Genomic DNA, 23781 nt, shown 5'->3' with positions numbered 1-23781 from the left:
TTAACCACTCGGCCACGGACGCCCCAAATTTTTACTAAGACAATGGCAATAACTCTAAAAATACTTAATATATCCACACGAAAATACCCAGGAGCACAACTACACAGTCATGCTGATCAACATTTCTGTAATTTTTCATGACTCTAGGTCAAATCCTTTTTGAGCTACATGAGACACAAGTTGAAAATTGCAAATTTTTACTAAGTCTTAAGGGCAATATCTCTAAAAATATGAAATATATCCACACAAGAATACCCAAGTGTACAACTACACATGCTTATCATTATTTCTGTAAAGTTTCATGACTCTAGGTCAAATATTTTTGAGCTACATGCAACACAAGTTGGAAATTGCAAATTTTTACTAAGTCTAGGGCAATAACTCTAAAAAAATACTAAATATATCCACACAAAAATACCCAGGTGCACAACTAAACATGCTGATCAACATTTCTGTAAAGTTTTATGACTCTAGGTCAAATACTGATTGAGGTAAGTGTGACACAAAATGAGAACAGACAGATGGGCAGACGGACAAGGGTAAAACTAAAATGCCCCCCTAAAGTGCGGGCACAAAAAAGCACCACCCACCCACTCCCATATAAATGATTAAAAACAAGAGCCGGTTGAACCGGGTGATGCTCCCCAAATAGGTTTTGGACACAGGAAGGTATACCTTTTGTTATGTCATAGTTATGTCACAGAAAAAGTTCAAAGTGTAAAAACAACCCAAATGATGTGCACGACACATTGTCTCAATATGGTGATCATTTCTGTGAAATAGTTGTAAAATCCGACTTCAAATAATGAAGTTATGGACCAGACACGATTTTGCTGCAAGGTCATGCTGTGACCTTGACCTTCAAGGTAGCAACCCAAATGTTGCTTGCTACACGTCGTTTTAATATGGTATGGTGATCATTTCTGTGAAATAGTTTTAGAATCCGACTTCAAATAACAAAGTTATGGGCCGGACACGATTTTGCTGCAAGGTCATGCTGTGACCTTGACCTTCAAGGTAGCAACCCAAATGTTGCATGCGACACGTCATCTCAATATGGTGATCATTTCTGTGAAATAGTTTTAAAATCCGACTTCAAATAATGAAGTTATGGGCCGGACACGATTTTGCTGCAAGGTCATGCTGTGACCTTGACCTTCAAGGTAGCAACCCAAATGTTGCGCGCGACACGTCATCTCAATATGGTGATCATTTCTGTGAAATAGTTTTAAAATCCGACTTCAAATAATGAAGTTATGGGCCGGACACGATTTTGCTGCAAGGACATGCTGTGACCTTGAGCTTCAAGGTAGCGACCCAAATGTTGCGTGACACGTCGTCTCAATATGGTGATCATTTCTGTGAAATAGTTTTAAAATCTGATTTCAAATAACATAGTTATGGGCCGGACACGAATTCGGGACGGACGGACAGACAACCTGACGACTATATGCTCCCCCGAAATTTTTCGGGGAGCATAAACATATATAGATAAATGCTTGTGTCTACAAAGATACATCATTCTGCACAAGGAAAAAGACCATGTTTTTTTTCCTGAAAATCCTTTAGGGATAAAAAAGGCAATTGTAAAATATTTTCAATTCCTTTCTTTTTTGTACTTTTTTTATCAAAATATAAAGATGAGCGGTCAAATCAAGCTTAATAAAGGTACAGACTTGCTTGGATTCATCTTAATGACAAAGGTTTGCCTTCATCTCGACTATTACTATACAGCTAAAACTACCAAATTATCTCAGAACTTTGTTCAACTAGTTTGGCTTTAATATCATGTGAATTTGTTAAAGATAAAAAAATTTCCTTTTTTTGTTTTAATCTTAAAAAAGTAACAAAAAAATTTGGGACCTTGAATGTTTAAAAAATTAAAACTGGTTCAACAGAAATTGTTTACTAACTTATGGGTTTCCCAACATTAGTTTTTATGTTTCTTTTAAACTTTTTATTTTCATAAATTTAAAAAATAAATTACCCAAAACATAACAAAATTTTTTTAAATAAATTCAGTTGGGGGGGGGGGGGGTTTCCTTATAAAAATTTTCTGTAAAACCATTGTTTTTTTACAGGTTTCATGTCAAAAATAAATAAAAAATTATATATAGCGACAAACTGTTATGTGGAATTACACTGTATCATGGCGTGAGACAGCCGTGATCATTGTGCTGAAAACCTCCGAGAAGCAGTTCCAGGCCATGATATTTCAACATAACAGTCAAGTTCTATATACTATAACTGTTTTAAAGCATGATTAATAGGAATAAGCATATTGATTACACAAAAAAATTTAATCTATTTTTGGTACTTGTAAATGACAGAATTTTGACTTATCTTCAACCCCAAAAATGTGAGAGCCAATCAGAGTCATGGTGGATATTCCTGAATGGTGAGTTTGCGATCAGCATGGATCCAGACCCATCTCTATACAATTTGGACATACATAAAAAACTTCACTTATAGTGAACACGGTTAAGGAGCAATTTTTTGGGCCCGAATTTATTTTGTATAAAAAATATGGTTATAGCGAACACAATTATAAGGAAATTTGGCTAACAAGGAACTCATTTTCTTGTCCCAATTATATCAAAAGTACAGAAATTTACACTTTTATAACAAACTCCAAAATAATGGCTATCTGTAAATAGATCCCACATATTCTACTTTCGTTTTCATCGGCACAGATTAAAACTCGGCCAAATGTACTGTTTATTGTTGTATGTCCTTCAATACAGCTATAAAAATGAATTTGTATAGCCTTCTTTTTATGATATTTTTAGCATCAGTTTTTTTCATCAAGATAAAACGACTATTCATTTTATTCCATTATTTCTTTTCTTTTATAGTTTTGCTCCAGGAAAATAATTATGATCTGATTTACAATCAGTTTTCAACAACATAATGCATGTTTTTTCTTGAATAAAATCCATTGAAAAGTACAAAGCACGCTTGATTTAAATGAAAAGAAATCTATATCTTTTATAAGTTAAGGTCTTCCTTAAAATATAATAGAAGATATTTAATATAAAAGGAAGAAAAAATCAAAATCTTTTTTATTCTTAATGACGAACTCTAATGAGCTATTTTTCTTAAACGAATGCTCTTCAAAATGGAGGACAATATAGTAAACAATCAGTTTGTTATATGTAAATCTATAAAAACTTCTGATACAAGGAACTAATTCGCTATATGCTTACAAGGAACTCCAGATATAAGGAACAGATTTTGAATGTCCCAATGGGTTCGTTATAAGGGGAGTTTACTGTATTCTATTTTATAAACTTAAAATGATTGCAACATACATTAGAGACGGACATTGGTTGATTACAACTTTTACCTTTGTGCATATACTACAAAAGTAAGCAAAATTTAAAAACATTTTGGAAAACGCACGTATAGGGCAGTCACTATGGTTTGGCAACTTCAAAAAACACTTGGAGTCATCCATATAAAATGAGGTGATGTTATTTAGTTGTATAAAACCCGGTTCGCAAGCGGTACATTTGTCCTCTGTCCCATTTTTCTCACATTCCGTTATCTCATACCCTGAAACAGAAAATTTATAATATTTAGTTTTAATATATTAATTTCAATGGCAGAAAGGTCATATGTACTGTGTAGCTGTGCAGACAATGGCAAATTTAGTAACTCTCATGATTAAACAGCTTATTCATTTTTTACTTATTTATACTTCACAACAGCAGGACTGGTGTCGAGTGCAGTGTGGCAGCTGTAAAATGTTGCCCCCGTACTTTACTTCAGTGTCTTTATATTTAAAGATCATTGATTCCAGCCGTTTAAGTTTTGAAAATTGCCTTTCACTCAAGCCGGTGCTAGGGGACATGAAGAATGATGCACTTTTTTCATTATCCCTCATGAACAGACTTTAACCATGCTGCAATTTTCATGTTATTTTGTTGCGAATAATGCTCCCGAGGGATAACACTTTTACCAGATTTTCTTTTTATATTTAACACTCAAAATACCAATGGATACAACAGTTTTAAAGTTGCTAAAACACTGTTAACTAAAGTCAAGACAGAGTGACTTCCCTTACCTGGGCCACAACTTGTTACATAGCAACAGACAGTCTTGTTCCTCTGCGGTACCTGACCATAGGGACAAAGTCCTTTGTTCTTTTCATGCCAAAATGTTTTGAAAAACTCATCCTCATCATATGTGTTCTTGACAATTGTTGTTGTTAATCCATTGTCTTGTGGACCATGTTTATTTTTAGACTCAAATGGATGAACAACCACACCATGAACCTGGAAAAGACGGACATAATATACTGTCAATCAAACTTATTTTATCTTTTCTTAAGAGTCCCGCAGAAATTTCTTATTACAAAAGAGTTTGTTTCATACAATCATAATATTTGTCTTTTTATTTGATATGAACAAAGAATATAAATATAATACTTATTTATATTACCTACATTTGTGCCTGCGCATATGCACAGTCTAATCAGGATCCATGCTGTTTGCTATCAGTATCTCTACTTGTAATAGAGTTGGTAAGCAAACAGCATGGATCCTGATCAGACTGCGCGGATGCGCAGGCTGGTCTGGATTCATGCTGGTCGCAAACGCATTATGCTAGTTTTGTTGTGACGCGGCTCTTTTGTAAAATTTAACAATGGTCAACACAAATCATACATATATTTCAGATTTACTTTGACTAAGTGATTCCATCAGTGTTCTGATATGCAGTTCCTTAAACCATCTGATCAACATGCTGCCTTTTCTTCAATGGATTTGTCAAGCTTAAATTCACTATAAAATTTTTGGATATCAAGATGAAATTTTTATGTTGATCAGCCGACAGTATAGAGTCTTGGCAGACTACCCGGATGTGCACTGCCGGCTGGACCGGCTCTATACAGGTGACTAAGGCTTATTAATTTTGATTCCAGCACTGTTATGATTTATTTGATATGGTAATTTTTACATGAAATTATACAAGATTACATGGAAACAAAAATCAACACAATACTTACTGATATTATCAAAATCCATAATTGGAGAATTCCTATTTTCCTGATCTTCATTGTCCTCTCTTACACTTTAAAACTTGTTAATCTACATGTATATTATTGTTATTTTCACAACATATCCTCTATAAGTAGTCATTTGTCATTATTTTCATTTCACATTAATTTCATTTTTTGAAAATCACGCCTATTGTTCTTCATGCGATGTTTCTTCCATTCTAGATGCATTTATCATGTTTTGTTTTTTTGTTGTTTTTTTGTGTGTTTTTTTTGAAAAATCAATTGTTTATAAAAACTTAATAATTTGAGCTGATTTTGCAGAAAAAAATTGCTTTGTATGTCACTAGATGTACATTGTACCACTTCAGTCAACAAAGATACAAACAAGTCCTGAACACCCTATAAAATCACAATGGTATATCTACATACATAACTCAGATTCACTCAAATCTATGAATAGGGGTGTATGATGATTTTCATACAAAAATACTTGACATTAACAGAGTGGTTATTTCCTTCATTGTACAATGGTAGTGTCCTGTTTTAGTGGGGTTGTTTTGTACAATCCTCCAGACTTCAATAAAACAACTTGACCTGAAAACAAAAGAAGGAAATTAAGTCACGATTTTGTAACTGTGAGAATAATATACATGGACAACAATATCAAAGGTTAAGCAGGCCTTCTATTACAATAAATCCATAATTAAGAAATATTATATTATATCCGAAAAAACAGTGATATAATCGCTAAATAAAATCACTGTTTGGAGTTTGGATGCTGGGAATTATATGAGGAGGGCACTGATTTGGATATATTATTTTGATTCTAACACAATATCAACAAATAAATACTGCCGTACATGTACCAGGTATCAAGTTAAATTGAGCCTGATTTGTTTACGTACTTATTTTCAGCCCGTCGCATTTTTAATGGTTTGGTCATAATGGTTTTGTCACATGTCTATATATATAGAATGTCAACAGTGTATTTGTTGCACAATAACACACACTTTTGTTATAAATGCGGAAAATGCGGGTGTGTTAGAATATACAAGAAAAGCATTGATGCAAAGCATCAAAGGGCGACGCCAAAAGAATTTGATCCAGATTTGCACCTAAATACTTAACAAAAGATGTGTACTTTATAGCAGTACCATTACATGTGACCTGGAGGCTAGGGCCAGTTTAAGTTGAAACCTAAACCAATAAAGAACAGACTCTGTCTTGCCAAGATGCAAAGACAATTTATAGTCAATTAAGCAATCTTATAAGACTCATGCTATAAGAAAGAATTTCTTCAGATTTATTTTACGAGACACAAGGGTTCCTGAGTCATCAGCATATAATCACAGGCACGAGTATCGGACCTGGGAAGAAAAAATATGACCAGATGACCAGATTGATAAAAAAAACTGTGTTTATAAAAAACAGAAAAAAAATGTAAATAATGATCCCCTTTAAAAATATACTATCAACTATTTTGGTTGTTGACACTTTTAAGATGAACACAGGTTTTTTTTATCAATCTGGCCATATTTTTTCTTCCCAGGTCTGATACTCGTGCCTGTGCATTATAATAAAAGCTTATTGCTTAGGGTTGAAGACATGTCATTGACATATATTAGACATAAAAGAGGACCTTAAATGAACATCAGGGGGACACCATAGGTACTCAGAGCAGTAGTAGAATGAGTACCAGCCACATCCACCAGCTGCGGTCTATCAGAGATAAGACTTAAACCATGTAAGAATGTCATTATATATGGCAGATGCTTGAAGTTTCATGAAGAAGAAGAAAAACAACTTCTTCATGTGCAGTATAGTGTGTTCAACTGTATCAAATGCCCTTTGTAGATCTAAAAGTATCATGCAATACTGCCTTTGTCCATTTCAAATAATGCAATCTGTTAAATGAATCAAACATGTGTCAATTGAAAAGCCACTTCTAAACCCTGACTGAAACTGCCTGACCATGACTCGAACCCATGACTTTCAGAAGACCAACTGAGCTATCCGGCCGGCTACACATTTTCTCTTTAATAATGAAACAGTTCTAAACCACAACATATTTCCCCACTATATCGATTTGTGTCCGTGAATTTCTTATGTTACAGAGCATAGGAAATTGAACTCATGCTTACATGCAGTCACAGATTGAGAAAAACTTTGAGCTTGACCAGAACTCAAACCTGTGACCAACATAAGAAATTTTATGAAGGCTGATTTGTATTTTGCATCAAGGGCACCGGGCAAAAACATGAAAATGCAACAAACAAACCACTTTGTGGTAGATTGTATTTTCATGTTTTCATCTGGCGCCCGGTTACTTTTTGTACTATGTTGGTTTTCATGTGGCACAAATTACCCACTATAAATTTAGTGCACAAATTTATTCAAGGGCAAGTAACAATCTACTCTATGTACAGTCTGTTGTCGGGTTGACTCAGGAGACCTGGAGGTTGAGACCGGTGTCCCTTCATTACAAATAGATAAGACAGAAGCAGTCCTTTTCAAACTATGCACATGTTAGAAAAAAATAGAATAACTATTCAGAATATGATTTTTTGAGACTTTATTAATTATATTGCTTGATCCAAGTTTAAGGACATTTTCAATCAATGCATGTTTTATCATTTATAACTTTAAATGAAAGTCTCATCCCTTTAATAATAATGACATAACTGTATCTCTTTAAATGCAGAAAAATTATAAGTCTCAACATATTAATATACTACAGTCTAAGATATACATGTATGCACATAACATTAATAATTCCCAGTTTATATTAAATAAATATGAAATCCTAACATTAACATTAACATGCTTTTGATGACCTTACAACTGGTGAATTATATACGACAGAAATAGTATTATAAGTAATACCTAAGATAGACAGAAAACAACAAATAATTTAGTAAACATGAGTTACTTCCCCTTAAAATAGAGAAAACCTGAAACCCAAAAGAACACCCTAAACAGCAAAATTATGAAATGCTGCATGCTCAGTTTTATTAAGCCATGCAAATTAATGGTAAAGTATTCATAAAAAATAGATGGCCATGTGACAGCAGTAATTGCAGAAAATCGGATAGCTTTCAACATCCGGATACTGGTACACTTTGTAAAAACAACCATTCTGCGCAACAGATAAATGTAATAAGGATAAAATCAATAGGATAATCGTTTACAACAGTTCCATTACCTATTCTTATACTCAATTGCAGGTGAACTTTCTTCTTGTAGGAAAATTTTGAAAATGTATAAATGAATGAATGAACTGATTCGGCCTCAATCTAGACCACAACGATATTCGAAATCCGGGTTTTAGTATTGTCAATAAAACTAAGGGACAAGCTGTTAAACTTAACCTGCAATTTCGTGAAAATAATATCACAATGCACATGCTTTTTACATAAAGTTATTAAATACAAATATAACAACACATTTGTTTACTTGATTTTTACGAATCAAAATAAAACTAATTAACACAACATGAAATTAACTGCTAATAATAACAGCTCCTTCCATAGGCAAAAATAAAAAGCATTACATAATAGACGACGCCGCTGACAGGCGTCGCCAATAATATTGTACTTTTACTACATTTCACTTGGGCATTAATTTCAATTGGATGATATTTTGATTTGTTACATGCTTTTGTTTTTTTTCAAACTAACTACTGAAGCGAAACATTACAGTGTATTTAATTTTAATTGGTACCCATCCATCAGTTAAGATTTTTCAAATTTATCTTAACTTTTAACAGTAGCATAAGTATGAAAGGTTCATGTAATGAGCATCCATGCCAACTTAATAAAACATCAGCCAAGCCATCTTTTTGGGTTTTTTGTGTGTGTTTTTTTTCCAGTATTTTAATGCCAATTTAAAACATTTTTGGTCATATCTCTGAGGTATATCCATCTAACCAGTTTTCCTGGATAAATAAACCAGTAACTATTAATTTCTGCACAAGTGACAACCAGCTAATCCTGGCAAATGATTTCTGTATAGTGGTGAGAGATAAACATCTATTAGACTCCATGCCCGAGATTAATGATCATAGGGAAATTACGCCTTGTCCAAGGATTCAACCAGCAAACCCTTGGCTCTCTCTATGAGGCATCAGAATAGAACTCAAAGCATTACTGCTGAAAGTATTCATATAATAGACTTACTCCAGAATTAAAAATATTTTGGAGTACAAACAAACTTTTATAGTTACAGCTTTGAAAAAAAGCACAACAGGTTAACTAATCTATTGTAACCTGTAGTGCAGTGTGAAGCCATAAGAGTAAAACTTTGTTTCTTCTGGGGGATAAGCTTGGAAAAACTCACATTTCGGATTGTTGCAGAGCATATTACATGTTACTAAGTTCATGTACTGAAAATAAATTTAAGTTTGGGATAAAAAGCATTGCTTGCCCCCATGCTCAGCACATTACCATCAATATATTTTTTTTTTCCATACAATCATGTTTATTCTAATCTAAATCTGATGCTTTAATATTACCTGAAATTGACTTTGACTGTCAGTGCATTAAATTTTGAAAAACAGAATCTTTATTTATATAACAAATCTTACATAAAAAAGTTACATTTGTTTTTTTACCTGAAACATTTTAGATATGTAAAGTATTTTTGTCAAAGTGACTTATTTGTGTGCAATAAATGAAGTTAATTGTTAACACAGATTTTAAAGCTTGATAACATTGGTGCAAGTTGAAAATTTGGAAAAACATGAATACCGTAATTCATAATCATTTTCCTACATAATCTAATAGTAAAACATGATGAAATTTGTCACAAAAAACCGGAGCTTCAGGCATATGTCTGAAAACTTGCACCCATGTGATAATGCCCTTGTGCCACTAACAAATAAATTAAATGAACTTGTCCATATTTCAATTTCTGCAAAACCATTAATCATTTTTAACGAAAATATAAATTGACTGAAAATTGGACAGTGTATACCATGAGCACATAGATGTGCCTGCTGATCTTGGTCTGTACTTTGGTTGTCCACTGTTGCCACCAGCAGACTTTAGGTTTAGCTAATGCAAGTGGGCATGAGTTATCAGTGACTTTTTCCCCATATATTTTACAGCTGAATGAAGGCTGTTCACTCTAGTCCACAATATTTTCTACTTAAAAATGATATTCTTTCCACTAACCAAGACTTAACAGCAGCTGACTTATATTCAAGATCAGCTAGTTGATAAATTATAATTTTTAACTCCCCTACTTTTGGTCCAAATCCCATGCTTTTTAAAGCCAAATCCCCCATAGATCTGTTTTTCTTTTTTTATTTAACTTTCTCATGATTTCATAATTTTTAACAATAAAGCTGTGCCAACAGTTGTGCCAGGAATTGCAAAGTCAGATTTTTGTACAATTTGTAAACATTATGTCTGTATTAAAATATCCAACACCCTTATAATACTGAGTCATCTTTACTGTACATATATATCTATTCCATAAAATATTATCAAATTTCATGTGTAAAAGTTTTTGCATCTTTAATAATGATAAATGAGCCACGTCACGACAAAACCAACATAATGAGTTTGCGTCCAGCATGGATCCAGACCAGCCTCTGCATCCACCCAGTCTGATCAGGATCCATGCTGTTCGCTATCAGTTTCTCTACTTGTAATAGAATTGGTAAGCGAACAGCATGGATCATGATCAGACTGCACGGATGTGCAGGCTGGTCTGGATCAATGCTGGTCGCAGACCCACTATGTTGGTTTTGTCGTGACGCGGCTCAAATTTATTAAGCATTTTCTAGTGTCAGACTTATACTCGGAAACTATAAACAAGAGGGCCATGATGGCCCTGAAGTCGCTCACCTGTATATAGGCCCCCGTAGTGGGGCCAGTTTAAACCCCAGGGCTTTTATTTGAACAAACTTGGTAGACACCCATTAGAAGATATTTCATGCCTAACATCTAAGGTCTAGCTGGTCAAGTTTTTTTCTTTACTGTAAAGATATGTGACATATAGTTTAAAACAATGACACACCTGGGGCAGGGCCAGTTTTGACCCAAGGGCTTTTATTTGAACAATCTTTGTAGACACCCATTAGAAGATGTTTCATGCTTAATATCTAAACTCTGGCTATTCAGGTTTTTTCAAAGAAAAGGAATGACCCCCGGGGCGGGGCCAATTTTGACCCCAGGGCTTTTATTTGAAAGATGTTTCCTGCTTAGTATCTAAACTCTAGCTATTTGTTTTTTTTCAAAGAAGTTTTTTTAAGTTTTTGCTATAAACATATAAGGAAAATCAATGTCCTGCGGGGCGGGGCCAATTTTGACCCCAGGGCTTTTATTTGAACAAACTTTGTAGACACTCACTAGAAGATGCTTCGTGCTAAATAACTAAACTCTAGCTATTTGAGTTTTTTCAAAGAAGATTTTTTAAAGTTTTTGTTATACACATATAAGGAAAAGGAATGGCCCCCGGGGCGGGGCCAATTTTGACCTCAGGGCTTTTATTTGAACAAACTTTGTAGACACTCACTAGAAGATGCTTCGTGCTTAATAACTAAACTCTAGCTATTTGGTTTTTTTTCAAAGAAGTTTTTTTAAGTTTTTGCTATACACATTTAAGGAAAATCAATGACCCCGGGGCGGGGCCAATTTTGACCCCAGGGCTCTTATTTGAACAAACTTGGTAGACATCCATTAGAACATGTTTCATGCTAAATATCTTAGCTCTAGCTCTTTGGGTTCTTTAAAAGAAGATTTTTTAAGTTTTTACTATATGCATATAGGGAAAATCAATGACCCCCTGGGGCAGGGCCAATTTTGACCCAAGGGCTTTTATTTGAACAAACTTGTTAGACACCAATTAGAAGATGTTTCATGCTAAATATCTTAGCTCTAGTTCTTTGGGTTCTTTAAAAGAAGATTTTTTAAAGTTTTTACTATATGCATATAGGGAAAATCAATGACCCCCTGGGGCGGGGCCAATTTTGACCCTAGGGCTTTTATTTGAACAAACTTGGTAGACACTCACTAGAAAATGCTTCATGCCAAATACCTAAGCTCTAGCTCTTTGGATTTTTTAGAAGAAGATGTTTAAAGTTTTTTCTTTTGGTTGCCATGGCAACCAGAGTTCTGCATGGAATGGAATTCTTTGAACAACTTTGTTAAGGCTTCATACAAGGAACATCCCTGTGAAGTCTCATTATGATCTGCCTTATGGTTTCAGAGGAGATGTTGTTTTAAAAGTGAACGGACAACGGACGATGTACGACAGACGAAGAGTGATCCTAATAGCTCAGCAAGAGCATATGCTCAGGTGAGCTAAAAACAAGAGCAATCAGTGATCACATGTGTCGCCTCATGATGGCCAATTTCATGTTGGAACAAGTTTTGTGACAGATGGACAGACAGTCGGACAGTGCACAACTAGACTAGGTACTGATCATTCCTGTAAAGTTTGGATGAAATTGCACCAGTAGTTTATGAGGAGTAGTCCGGACAAGCTTTTGTGTATCTGGCAACACACAGAAAAAAACACCTTTTTATCAAAGGGCCATCACTCCGCAAAAAATCATTCAACCGGAAAACCCGTGCAATATGCGCAAGGACTTGAGCTACAGATCAATCCTGAAAAGTTTCATTGAAATTGCATTAGTGGTAGAAGAGAAGTAGTCCGGACAAACTTTAAAATTAAAAATTATTAAAGGGCCATAACTCTGACAAAAATCATTGAACCGGAAAATGCTGACAATATGCACAACTAGACTTGGTACTGATCATTCCTGTAAAGTTGGATGAAATTGCACCAGTAGTTTATGAGGAGTAGTCCGGACAAGTTTTGTGACGGACAGACAGACGGACAGACAGACGACGGAGAAGTGATCCCTATATGTCGCCACTACTCCGTAGAGGCGACACAAAAATGTTGGTATAAGTCTGGTGACAGTGACTATCAATAGTTATTCTAAAATATCAATATACGTTACCATGATTATTAAATAAGCAAAGTATGAAACAAGTTAAAGCACTTTAGTGAAGTATATACAAGTTTTTAGAAGTGTGTATGAAAATAACTTAACAAGAATACTTTGGATAATCAGTTTGTTTTATGAAGTGATTAGAACATTCTGTGTAAAATCTTAATTAATTCATGACTTTATTTGATTGTATCCTTCAGATTCAATTTGATAATCAACAGTGATTTTAGTCTGATTGTCAAACACTTGAAATTTCCCTTAGAGGTTATTTCCTTTACTAGCTATGATTTTATAACAGAAACATTATTAACCAATCAAAAACTTCTTCAACTGATAAGTTTTTTTTCAACAATTTCATTATAAGGTCAAAATAAATTTCCAGCAATTTTTTTCCTCCAAACTACATGTACAAGGAAAAATGAACTATCTTTTAAACCCTTTTTGCTTTTCCCCGAATAAATCAAAATGTAACCAAAATACCACATTCATATTAATCAAAAAAATATTCTCAAAAACTGATACTGCTAAGAAAAATGGTAAGTCAAGGTGTCTGAAGGAAAGAAAAACTAGCCTGGTACATTTACCTTTGAAAACAGATCTTCCCCCATTATAAGATTCTCATAATATTCAATACTAGGTATTGTCACATACCTATGGTACAATGGTAGATAACTTTTCAATGTTGTTCTTATGCTGGCATATTATTATGTTTTTGAATTTTTCCATTTTTAGTAAAAATGTGTGCTGTAATTGTGCCACAAAGTATATATTGTCCATGTATATATTTTTTTCTTAAGATTTGACTAAGTGACCTAGATTTTGACTGAATGAATTATGAAAGAAACCTGAAGTGAATTTAAACCCATCAAGAATTGATGAAAAATGTGGCCCTTAGCTACATTTTTCTTAAATCAAATTTAGCAGTTATTTTATGCACAGTCATTTAAAATAAGGACATTTAAATAGAGGTAACCCCCCCCCCCCAAAAAAAAAAAAAAAAAAACCTTATTCATTCAACCTATTTTACAACAAATTTTAACAGGAAGGAAGATGTTAAAAAAGTAGTTTACAGTAATTAATACAACAAAACAACAAAAGATAGCTGATATGGTAAAAAAAATTCAATCAATATTTAAGCACTAGAATTCAGTTACATATGAATGTTGTAATAGGCTTAATGCTGTATAATTTATCTGTTAATATTTTGTTATTTATATATTCATTGTAACTGTACATTATGATAGAGGCTCACAGGAAGAATGGGCTTGCCCTTTTAATAAAGACGTTATTATTTTGTCCATCAAGTTGCCAATCCTACATTTATTTGCCCTTGTTTCATTACTAATACTATTATTAACATAAGTATTCAATTGAATTTTTAATTTTACATCACATTAATTAGGAATAGGTATACAATCAATTATGAAGACAACGGTTTGCCTTGATAATAAATTGACTACCAATATCAACAAGTTATCAAGTTATGACAATGAAGCGGCAATGGAACACAGAATTTACTATTGGCAAAAAAGTAATTTCTGGTTTCAATTTAGCGTTAAATGGTACAATGTTTTACTGGCTTTTTGACTATTAACTTAAGTATGCATCTGACACCTTTTTCAAGTTTTCTAAACACCTAAAGAGGTAGATGGGATGATTACAGTTTTTTGTGTAGTCGGGTGTTTGATAAAAATTTGTATCCCTATTTTGTCTATACAAATGAATCAATACAGCTTTATCAAAGTATTGGTGCTAATCTCCAGTTGCTTGTCCTAATATATTATGTCCCATATCAAGGTCTGTCCTGCTCCTGTATTACTACAATGTAGGTGACCATGTGCTTTTTTGTTAAAAAACAAAGTTAAAACAAAAATATTTATCAAGAGTCTGAGTTATCTATCCAACCAGAACTGGCATGTGAGTAGTTCCTTTACAAAAGCAGTACCTGTATTTTTCGTGCAAACCTTTATTTTTTACCTGTGTTCTTTTAAAATTGGTATCAACAAATCAAGCAGATGCCTGAATTTGACAAAATCTAAGTGTCAGTTTGGCAATAGGTACACAAAATTTTTCATTTAAATCACTTTCACCTGTGTGTTGTCAAAACGTGACCTAAACATTGGGGCATTTGTCCTTGTGCACACGCGCAAAAAACTGTCATATAAGGACGGTAAAAGGGTTATTCAGTAATGCCACCTGTGTACAGATAAATGGTTTATTAAGAACATACTGGCATATCCATGATTTGTAGACAAAGATATATTAGACATTACAAGCTTTGTATAGTGTATGATTGTCATATAAAGCAGTGATTTTTTTCACTGTATTTTACAGCCGAATAAAGGCTGTTTCCCCTAGCCCAAAACAGGTATATTTTCCCCTAAAAATGCTAATATTTTCCCCTAAAATGCCTCGTGCTCTTCCTTACCAGACCCCATGACTTAACAGCATCTGACTTATATCTGCTAGAAGACGGAAAGCTATCTCTATAGATAGCCTCTGCTATGTACCATGTATGTTTAATTGAATTGATATTAATTTTTTTCATAAAACTGTAAAATGTGTGGGTAAATTCCATTTTCAGTTGATGAAATTTGATTTCAGGTTTTCCCCCTTTTCTGATTTATTGCACTATATTTTCTCCTTCAGAAAGCCACAGGTTGTTTTAAAAATTGGGGAAAAAATCACTGTACTAAAGCTTGTATAATGTCTAATAGTAATATATTGGACTATACATGCCAGTACTGTATCTGTCAAAACTTTTAGACTAGGTAACCAATACCGTATGACATCAACAGCAGATACCGTTTTACTTTAGACCACCACCCCAACCACAAACATGAGTTTTCTATCAATCAAGCTAAAAATCTTTTCTAGAATCTAGAATCTTTCAAGTTATTAAGATTCAAATCCATCTTAAAAATGTATAGATTGCTGGGGTTCAATCTGAACACAAAGTGTGCCCACAAATTATGTCACCTTGTCTTGACCATCCTAAAAACTAGAAAGTTGTAATAACAACACTACAGTACGCACAATTTGTTTTCTTTATATGTCTGCCCTAGTTTCAAACTTTCATTCATTTTTAGAAAAAATGTGCTGAAGTTGAACACAACTTGCCAGTAGTCTCAAATATTTGGGCTAACTTGCCAGTATATATGTGTGTACATATTTATATATATGTTATTACCTTAGACCAGCAGACCTTGTTGTCAACATTGTAAAGTGCTTTATTTTGCCAAAAACAAATATTTCCATTACCTTGCCACTTCCTTGTTAGAAGGGGACCGGTTCCCTGTCCCATTTTTGATCTTTATTGAAGTACGCTGGGAAACCCGGAGACCAGTCTACTTTTCAGAAAAATGAAGGGAGGTAACCCAACGCCCCCCAACGAATTACGGACATTTCGGACCACGGACGTATCGGACCGGACACTTCGGACCAGATTTTTTGGTCATTTCGGACCAGATTTTGGGACTATATTTGTTTTGTTATTTAAGGGTGTTATTACAATGATTTCTTATGATAAATGCCCCCGAGTCAGCTCGGCCCTATTCCAACTCGGCACGGGTCAACTCGGCCCACATTTCAATTATTAATATGTAGGTTTGTGTTATCACTATTTATTGTAATTATTGTAATTATTTATAATACACCGATTGACAGTTTCCGAACTAGCAGCAGACAGGCTTTTCTTATCAGTAGAATTGCGAGTAAAGATAACCGATTGAGTATCTCACTGTATTTCTGACTCGTGGTAGGTTTAACCGTAAATTTAAATAAAAGGAAACTAAGGGAAACAACTCTTTTTTTTCACCCGATTTACCTCGGTTATTTACGTAGTTCATAAAGAGACTGTCAATTGGTGGAGACAGCTCTAGAGAGTTTATAAATATATAACAAAGAGCAAACAGTGCTTATATAGAAGCTTATGATATTAAGTAAACACGTTTTTGTTTCATATTTTTTATAATATTACTTTACAAACAAAATGCATCTAAGGAAACACATTTTTATTAGATCTGTATTAATTTTATCGAATCTGCAAGACATATTTTAAAATAACATTTTTTTCTAAATATACTTTATTTCGGCAGAAGAACAATGTATAATTATATAATAATAAGATATTTCTTATTATTCATTTACCTTAACAACATGCAAAGCAAAGTTAATTAGTTATCTATATTTTTGTAAAGTGGGCCGAGTTGACCCGTGCCGAGTTGGTATAGGGCCGAGTTGACTCTTTTCCTGCAGAAAAGACCAGTCCGACGAGATTTTCACATTTCCCGACAAGCTTATATATTATTGTTTTGATTATCCATGTAAAATATTTATATCATAATTCATTTATGAATTTCTATTTGTTGACATTTTTTAATATTGAAAAAATGTTAAAACAATAATAGAATACCATTAGATCTACATGTACATGTATATTTGTTAGCGTTGGATATATTTATGCGAATGCCCTTCATACAAATGATAGATTATGATGCTATGTTTAACTTATCTAAAAGAATTGAAATTGAGTTACGCACATGTTTAATCAACTGTTTAATAATACACATGTACAATAATTACCCACACACGCTGAATATACCTATTTCAAGTCAATTTTTACAAAATGATAGGTATTAAAGAACAACAACATCCTTGTCAATGCAGTTTTTCACATATTTTAATTGCTGAATAGAACTCGTTTAAGTAACTATTCGTCTATTTCGTCATGTCTTTTTGTATATACTTATGATAAAATATTTGTAAACGTGTGTCACCAACACGTCGATCGACATTGCTTTTTTCCGTTTGTGTTTTTAATTTTCTTCATTTATAGGGCAAAATATATAAAATATAAATTGCATAGGTGTAAAATCGTTCCATGGTGTCTCATATATTCTAAAGTTACTCTTTAGTTTATAGAATAATTGAAAAAAAAATATTCTGATCCGAAATGTCCAAAACAATTGTCAGAATTAAGTGTCTAACACATGATTCCAAATGTCCAACACATGGTTCGGAATGTCCAAAACAATGGTCCGAAGTGTCTAACGCATGATCCGAAATGTCAAACACATGGTCCGGAATTTTCAAACATTTTCAATTTTGCCGTTTTGGACTTTAAATTCTTTAGGGATTCTTATTTTCTCTATTTTTGCAGAGAAATGACAATTATGTTTTGCCTACTTCAGAATTTTTTGCAGAAAATATCGTTCAAACAGCATTGGGTGCTATAAAGAACAAACATTGCTTAATATGATTACATTTATTGTCACAAAATTCAACCAAAAACTTTATTTATGTATCAATCATAAAAACATCTTAATTGTCTTGATATGTCTACTTTAAAGAAAGATAATTGTAAGCCGAATTTTTCAATTGACCATTACTCTAAATAATTATCTAGAAGTTTACTCCATTAAAAACTTATTAACTAAACAATCTATATCCTATTAAGTTTTTATTATAGGGCCGAGTTGACCCGTGCCGAGTTGACCCGGGCCGTGCCCAACTACGTACGTTAGTCTGGTTCCCGTCGAACTATAAAATTTAGTATAGGACAGGTAATAATCCAGACTAACCAATCGGAAAATTGGCGGAAAGAGCCGAGAAGCTACGATTGCGTTAGATTAGTGCTGGTAAAACGTAAAGAAATCAAAGCACAGAAGGCGCTGAATTTGTTTGGGTCTCAGAATGTCAGAAAGGTGAAGGTTGTGAGATTATAAACCAATTTGTTTTTGTATAGTGCCACCAATGCTTTCCAGCGTTTTTATTGTAGTAAATTGGCTATATGACTAATTGCAACACTGATATTCAATTCAATGTTTATTTGACTTAAACAATTTGAAAAAAAAGATGCCTTAACTGGGATTTGAACTTCAGACCTCTCGCTTCCTAAGCGAGCGCGCAAACCCCTCGGCAGCGGTGAAGTTATGTTAACGGCCTGAAGAAAACCAAATTATTCTAAAATAGGGTTTGTAACGACACTAACTGTTGTTTAACATCATGAAGCATACTATAAGCATGTATATCTATAAAGAATAAAACAATAATAGAAATCTTGGACCATTCGGGAACTATTTTGCTTGAAAATTAATGCGCCTGTCATTTGACCATCTTTACGCAGTGATCTCCCCTGAATTTTTCGGCTTTAGTGTACATATAAAGGGAAGTAACCGCTTCAAAAAAGCGGTCTATTTTCGGCATTTGCAATTAACAGCATCAGAGTCTGAAATTCTGACGACACAAACAAATAAAAATATAATAATAGGAAAAGCAATTGGGTCTGAAGCGTTCATCATGGCATGTGTTGAAGTTAAAGTCCGTGGTTAAAATTACATTTCTGAGGCCATTTTAACGAGAAAAATATATGCCGGGATCATTAAAGATAAAAATGTTACAACATTTTTATCTGGATTTAATACAAAAATAAAAATAAAAATTGAAACTGTATTTGTAGAATAAAATAGTTATACCAGCTGATTTTAGATATTGTATAAAAAGGGAAACGGACACAATGCAATTCAACTAATAAAGTATATTCAACAAAAATCGGCTTATCCTATGAATCTAACATTGATAATAAACTTGACATTCAAAACACTGAAACAACTAGAAAATAGCCAAATAAAAAAACTGAAAATACCACAAGCACAAAAAATAATGTCGTGCTAAGCGATCTTTAAGGATCGGAAATATAACATCCCTGGCAAGAAGCCTTATTTACATTAATCTTTTGGATGAGTTTAAAGACATCTTTAGGATCAAAATAATTTTTTTATTTGTTTGGGTCGTCAGACCAAACAAATAATGGTAGCGAAATTTCAGAATCTAATGTTGTTAATTGCAAATGCCGAAAGTAGTCCACTTTTTTGAAGCGGTTACTTCCCTTTTGTATGTACTCTAACGCCGAAACATTCAGGGGAGATCACTGCGTAAAGATGGTCAAAGACAGGCGCATTAATTTTCAAGCAAAGTAATTCCCGAATGGCCGAAGATTTCTAATATTGTTTTATTGTATTTTCTGATCTACAAAGCGGACATTCAATCTCTGACACAGAAGTTTACGACAAACCTAACAACAAGTAGTTCTCAAAACAGCTTAAAACTAGCGATTTAAAAGAAAGAAATATTTTATTTTGTTACAAGTATCCAACAAATTACAACGCATTCAAAGTTAAACAATAGCGTTGGCTTATAGAATTGTCAATAAATGCACAATCACAAATTACGCGGATGAATATGATTTTATCAATGAAAATACTATTTTTAGCGGTGTTGATTACCGAATACTACACAAACCGAAAAGTGGAATATATAGATTCTACATGTCGGACTGTTTGGGCGAGAAGATTTTCGCTAAAATATTTACTTCAATTTAAAACAACAGGTTTATCCTGAACAAAATACCTCGAAATTAATAAGGATTACAAACCCGAAATGCAATGGAAGTTCTAAATTTAGAATGACTTGATGTTATTCAGATGAGTGTGAGTAACTTTGCCGTGGTACAGTGGTAACGCGCTCGCTTAGTGAGTGAGAGGTCCCGAGTTCAAATCCCAGTCGAGGAAACTTTTTTTTTTTGTTAAATTCTTTTTTAAGTGTCTTTGTTTAGGAAGTAGCCATGATATGCAAGGATAAAGTCTGGCTGTCGTAAAAAATGAACATAAATGTTTTTTGATGCAACTCTAGTTATGCAGAAATCCGTATGTAACAAACTCTGGTGCCTTGCAAAATGAATTATAATACATAAAAATAAACTTATACATAGAAATGCATACATATATACAGTACAATTTAGATTGCAAAGATCAGAAAATACCACAGAACTTGCAGCCCTTTGATTCTTTATAAATATACATGCTTATAGTAAGCTCCAGGACTATTTACATGTGTTTAACAACAGTTGAAGTCGTTACAAGCCCTAATTTAGAATAATATGGTTTTATTCAGGCCGTTCACATATAAATTCACCGTGGCTGAAGGGTTTTCGGGCTCGCTTCGGAAGCGAGAGGTCTGGAGTTCAAATCCCAGTAAAGGTAACTCATATTTTTTCAAATTGTTAAAGTCAAATAATCATTGGATTGAATATCAGTGTTGCAATAAGTCTTATAGCCAATTTACTACAATTAAAACGCTGGAAAGCATTGGTGGCACTATACATATAATCTCACAACCTGCACCTTTCTTACATGCTGAGACCCAAACAAATTCAGCGCCTTCTGTGCTTTGATTTATATCAGGCATGATATGGTACTTAGAATTACCCTGTAGCTAGGGGTGTTTAGAAATATATAAAAACACAGACTGTTTAAAACTTACTGTGAAGATGCTACACATAAGCCGCTTTTCATGGAATTGAAGGTTCCATGATAACCGCCGCGGGTGTTTCTAAATTCGATTACACCATTTTCGTGTTTAAATGTTGAATTCTGCCAAGGGGGCGTGGACGGTAACTTGCACTTTCCAGTACCGTCCATGAACAGGCTCAATCAAACCGAGCCTGCAACATTTTTAATTTTGCCGTGTTGGGCTTTCTGTATGGATTCTGTTTTTATTTGTTTGGGTCGTCAGACCAAACAAATAATGGTAGCGAAACTTCAGAGCCTAATGCTGTTAATTGCAAATGCCTAAAGTAGTCCGCATTTTTGAAGTGGTTACTTCCCTTTATATGTACACTAACGCCGAAAAATTCAGGGGAGATCAATGCGTAAAGATTGTCAAATGACAGGCGCATTAATTTTCAAGCAAAGTAGTTCCCGAATGGTCGAAGATTTCTAATATTGTTTCATTCTTTATAGATATACATGCTTATAGTAAGCTCCATGATTATTTACATCTGTGTTAAACAACAGGTTTAGCGTCGAAAAAAAGTTACAAACCCTAATTTAGACTAATATATTTTTCTTCAGGCCATTAACATATAACTTCACCGTGGCCGAGGGGTTTGCACGTTCGCTTATCAATCGAGAGGTCTGGAGTTCAAATCCCAGTTGAGGCAACTCATTTTTTTTTAAAAATTCAAGTCAAATAAACATTGAATTGACTATCAGTGTTGCAATTAGTCTTATAGCCAATTTACTACAGTTATAATACTGGTAAGCATTGGTGGCACTATACAAAAACAAACTGGTTTATAATCTCACAACCTTCACCTTTCTGACATTCTGAGACCCAAACAAATTCAGCGCCTTCTGTGCTTTGATTCTCTATTTTTATGACGAAAAGTTTATATAGTTAGTCTCATCAGATGAGAGTGTTTGACAGTATTAAGACATCCATTGAAGATCTATGCGTAATTTTATCCTTTGCAAAAAATCTGTCCAACATATACATGTGGCTCTTATCATAACTACTTTGTCGTTTTGATTGCTAATACATAATGTACATATATTTTTAACTGAAAGTAGTGCATGTAAAGTTACTGTTATTTTCATGTACTTTTGTATATGAAATATATGAAGTTTCAACGACCAAGTAGACCTGTTGTCAGACCATAAGTGTATATACTTAATTGTTATATGTTAAGTGTTAATTTCTTTATCGTGTTCCTTTATTGATCTCGTTTATTACTGTGATACTTTGCCATGAAACACGATCCGTGATTGGCTGATAAACTTAAGTTGGCTGCCATTAGTCGTTTCCATAATTTGGTATACATGTATGAGTTCTACATATCTTGGAAGCATTAAAGCAGCACGCCTCCAGATTCATGTTGATTTTCATGAAAATTTTGGAAGTGTACTTAAAAGTAAAATCATGTAAGGTGATCAAAAAAATTCTACATATTGCAATCGGCACTTACAATCCACGAAAATTACCTAAAAGTGGTCAATTAACATAAGCAAAAACAGCACTAACTGCGTTAGTAACGCAGTAGAAATTTGGTGATAAAATACTGCAAAATCAGTGTTAACCGTACATAACATGTAAAATATAACTTTGATCTTGAATGTTTTTACCTTTATTAAAAGTTTAGTGCATTTTTATCAAGATTGATTTTCTTGAAATATTTTGGCTCATCTGGAGGCGTGCAGCTTTAAAACTAGCAAAATTACATGAAAATTGCAGACTCGGTTTGATTGAGTTTGAACATGAGGCATAATGAAAAAGTGCAACATCCCTGACGCCCACTTAAATCCGTTCTAAATAAAGTGTCTGATTCAAGGCAAGCAAACTTTGGTTTCGTGTAACTGATTGGAAACTCTATTTTTTACTTTTGTTATACTATTATAGAAATGAAATAATAAACTGATTGTAGGATAATTTTATCAATCATTTTCAAATGAGGTTATGAAAACTTTTTGCATAAACTCAATTCAACGAAACCTGGTCGTCGGAATCGGACGGGGGGGGGATGCTGGAAAGAATGTAAAAAATGGACATACTAGTATACCACATCTCAGAAATTTGAAAAACTTGGTTTTATTCAGTAGATCTCTCTATACATGAATAGGGAAAAAATGTGCCTAAGTAAGTAAAAGTGTGTGTCTTTAACGAGAAAACAATGGACGGAACTAAATAAAATGTAATTTTGAAGGTTATGAAGACTGCATATCACAGATAAGATGTCCATAGACAAAGTTAAAAAGCAGGCAGCATATCGTAAGGGTGATTCAACATTATTCAATTAGGAATTTTGGAACCACCCAACTAGAAAATGCCAAATAGTTAAAACTAAAAATGCCACAAACCAAACAATAATGACGTGCTGAACGAGCTTTAAGAAATTACACACCGAATTGCACATCAATTAAAATAGAGAGAAATAAAGAATCCCTAAAGAAAGTCCAAAACGACAAATTGTAAATGTTGA

At 33.6% G+C, this 23781-nt stretch overlaps 1 protein-coding gene across 4 annotated transcripts in view; it reads right to left on the bottom strand.

Moving 5' to 3' along the window:
- LOC132739668 (uncharacterized) overlaps positions 1–16306 on the bottom strand; it is a 35189-nt gene extending 18883 nt beyond the window's left edge. Inside the window, exons 1-5 of one of the 4 annotated variants that reach the window (XM_060727427.1) lie at positions 16156–16237; positions 10852–10982; positions 5009–5596; positions 4067–4277; positions 3403–3555 (exon numbers count right to left, since the gene is read on the bottom strand). In XM_060727427.1, the coding sequence (XP_060583410.1) occupies positions 3403–3555; positions 4067–4277; positions 5009–5059 (415 nt within the window). In that variant the 5' untranslated portion in view covers positions 5060–5596; positions 10852–10982; positions 16156–16237. Of the gene's footprint in view, positions 1–3402; positions 3556–4066; positions 4278–5008; positions 5597–10851; positions 10983–16155 lie in introns of all 4 variants that reach the window. The other 3 variants (XM_060727424.1, XM_060727426.1, XM_060727425.1) reach the window with 3 other exon arrangements.
- Between the last annotated feature and the right edge of the window lie 7475 nt (positions 16307–23781).

This window comes from Ruditapes philippinarum, unplaced genomic scaffold, assembly GCF_026571515.1.
Source record: "Ruditapes philippinarum isolate M1 unplaced genomic scaffold, ASM2657151v2 ctg584_1_1_1_1, whole genome shotgun sequence".
Classification (NCBI taxonomy): Eukaryota; Metazoa; Mollusca; class Bivalvia; order Venerida; family Veneridae; genus Ruditapes; species Ruditapes philippinarum.
Note: the sequence above shows the minus strand (reverse complement) of the source record. Positions and strands in the feature narration are given on the sequence as shown.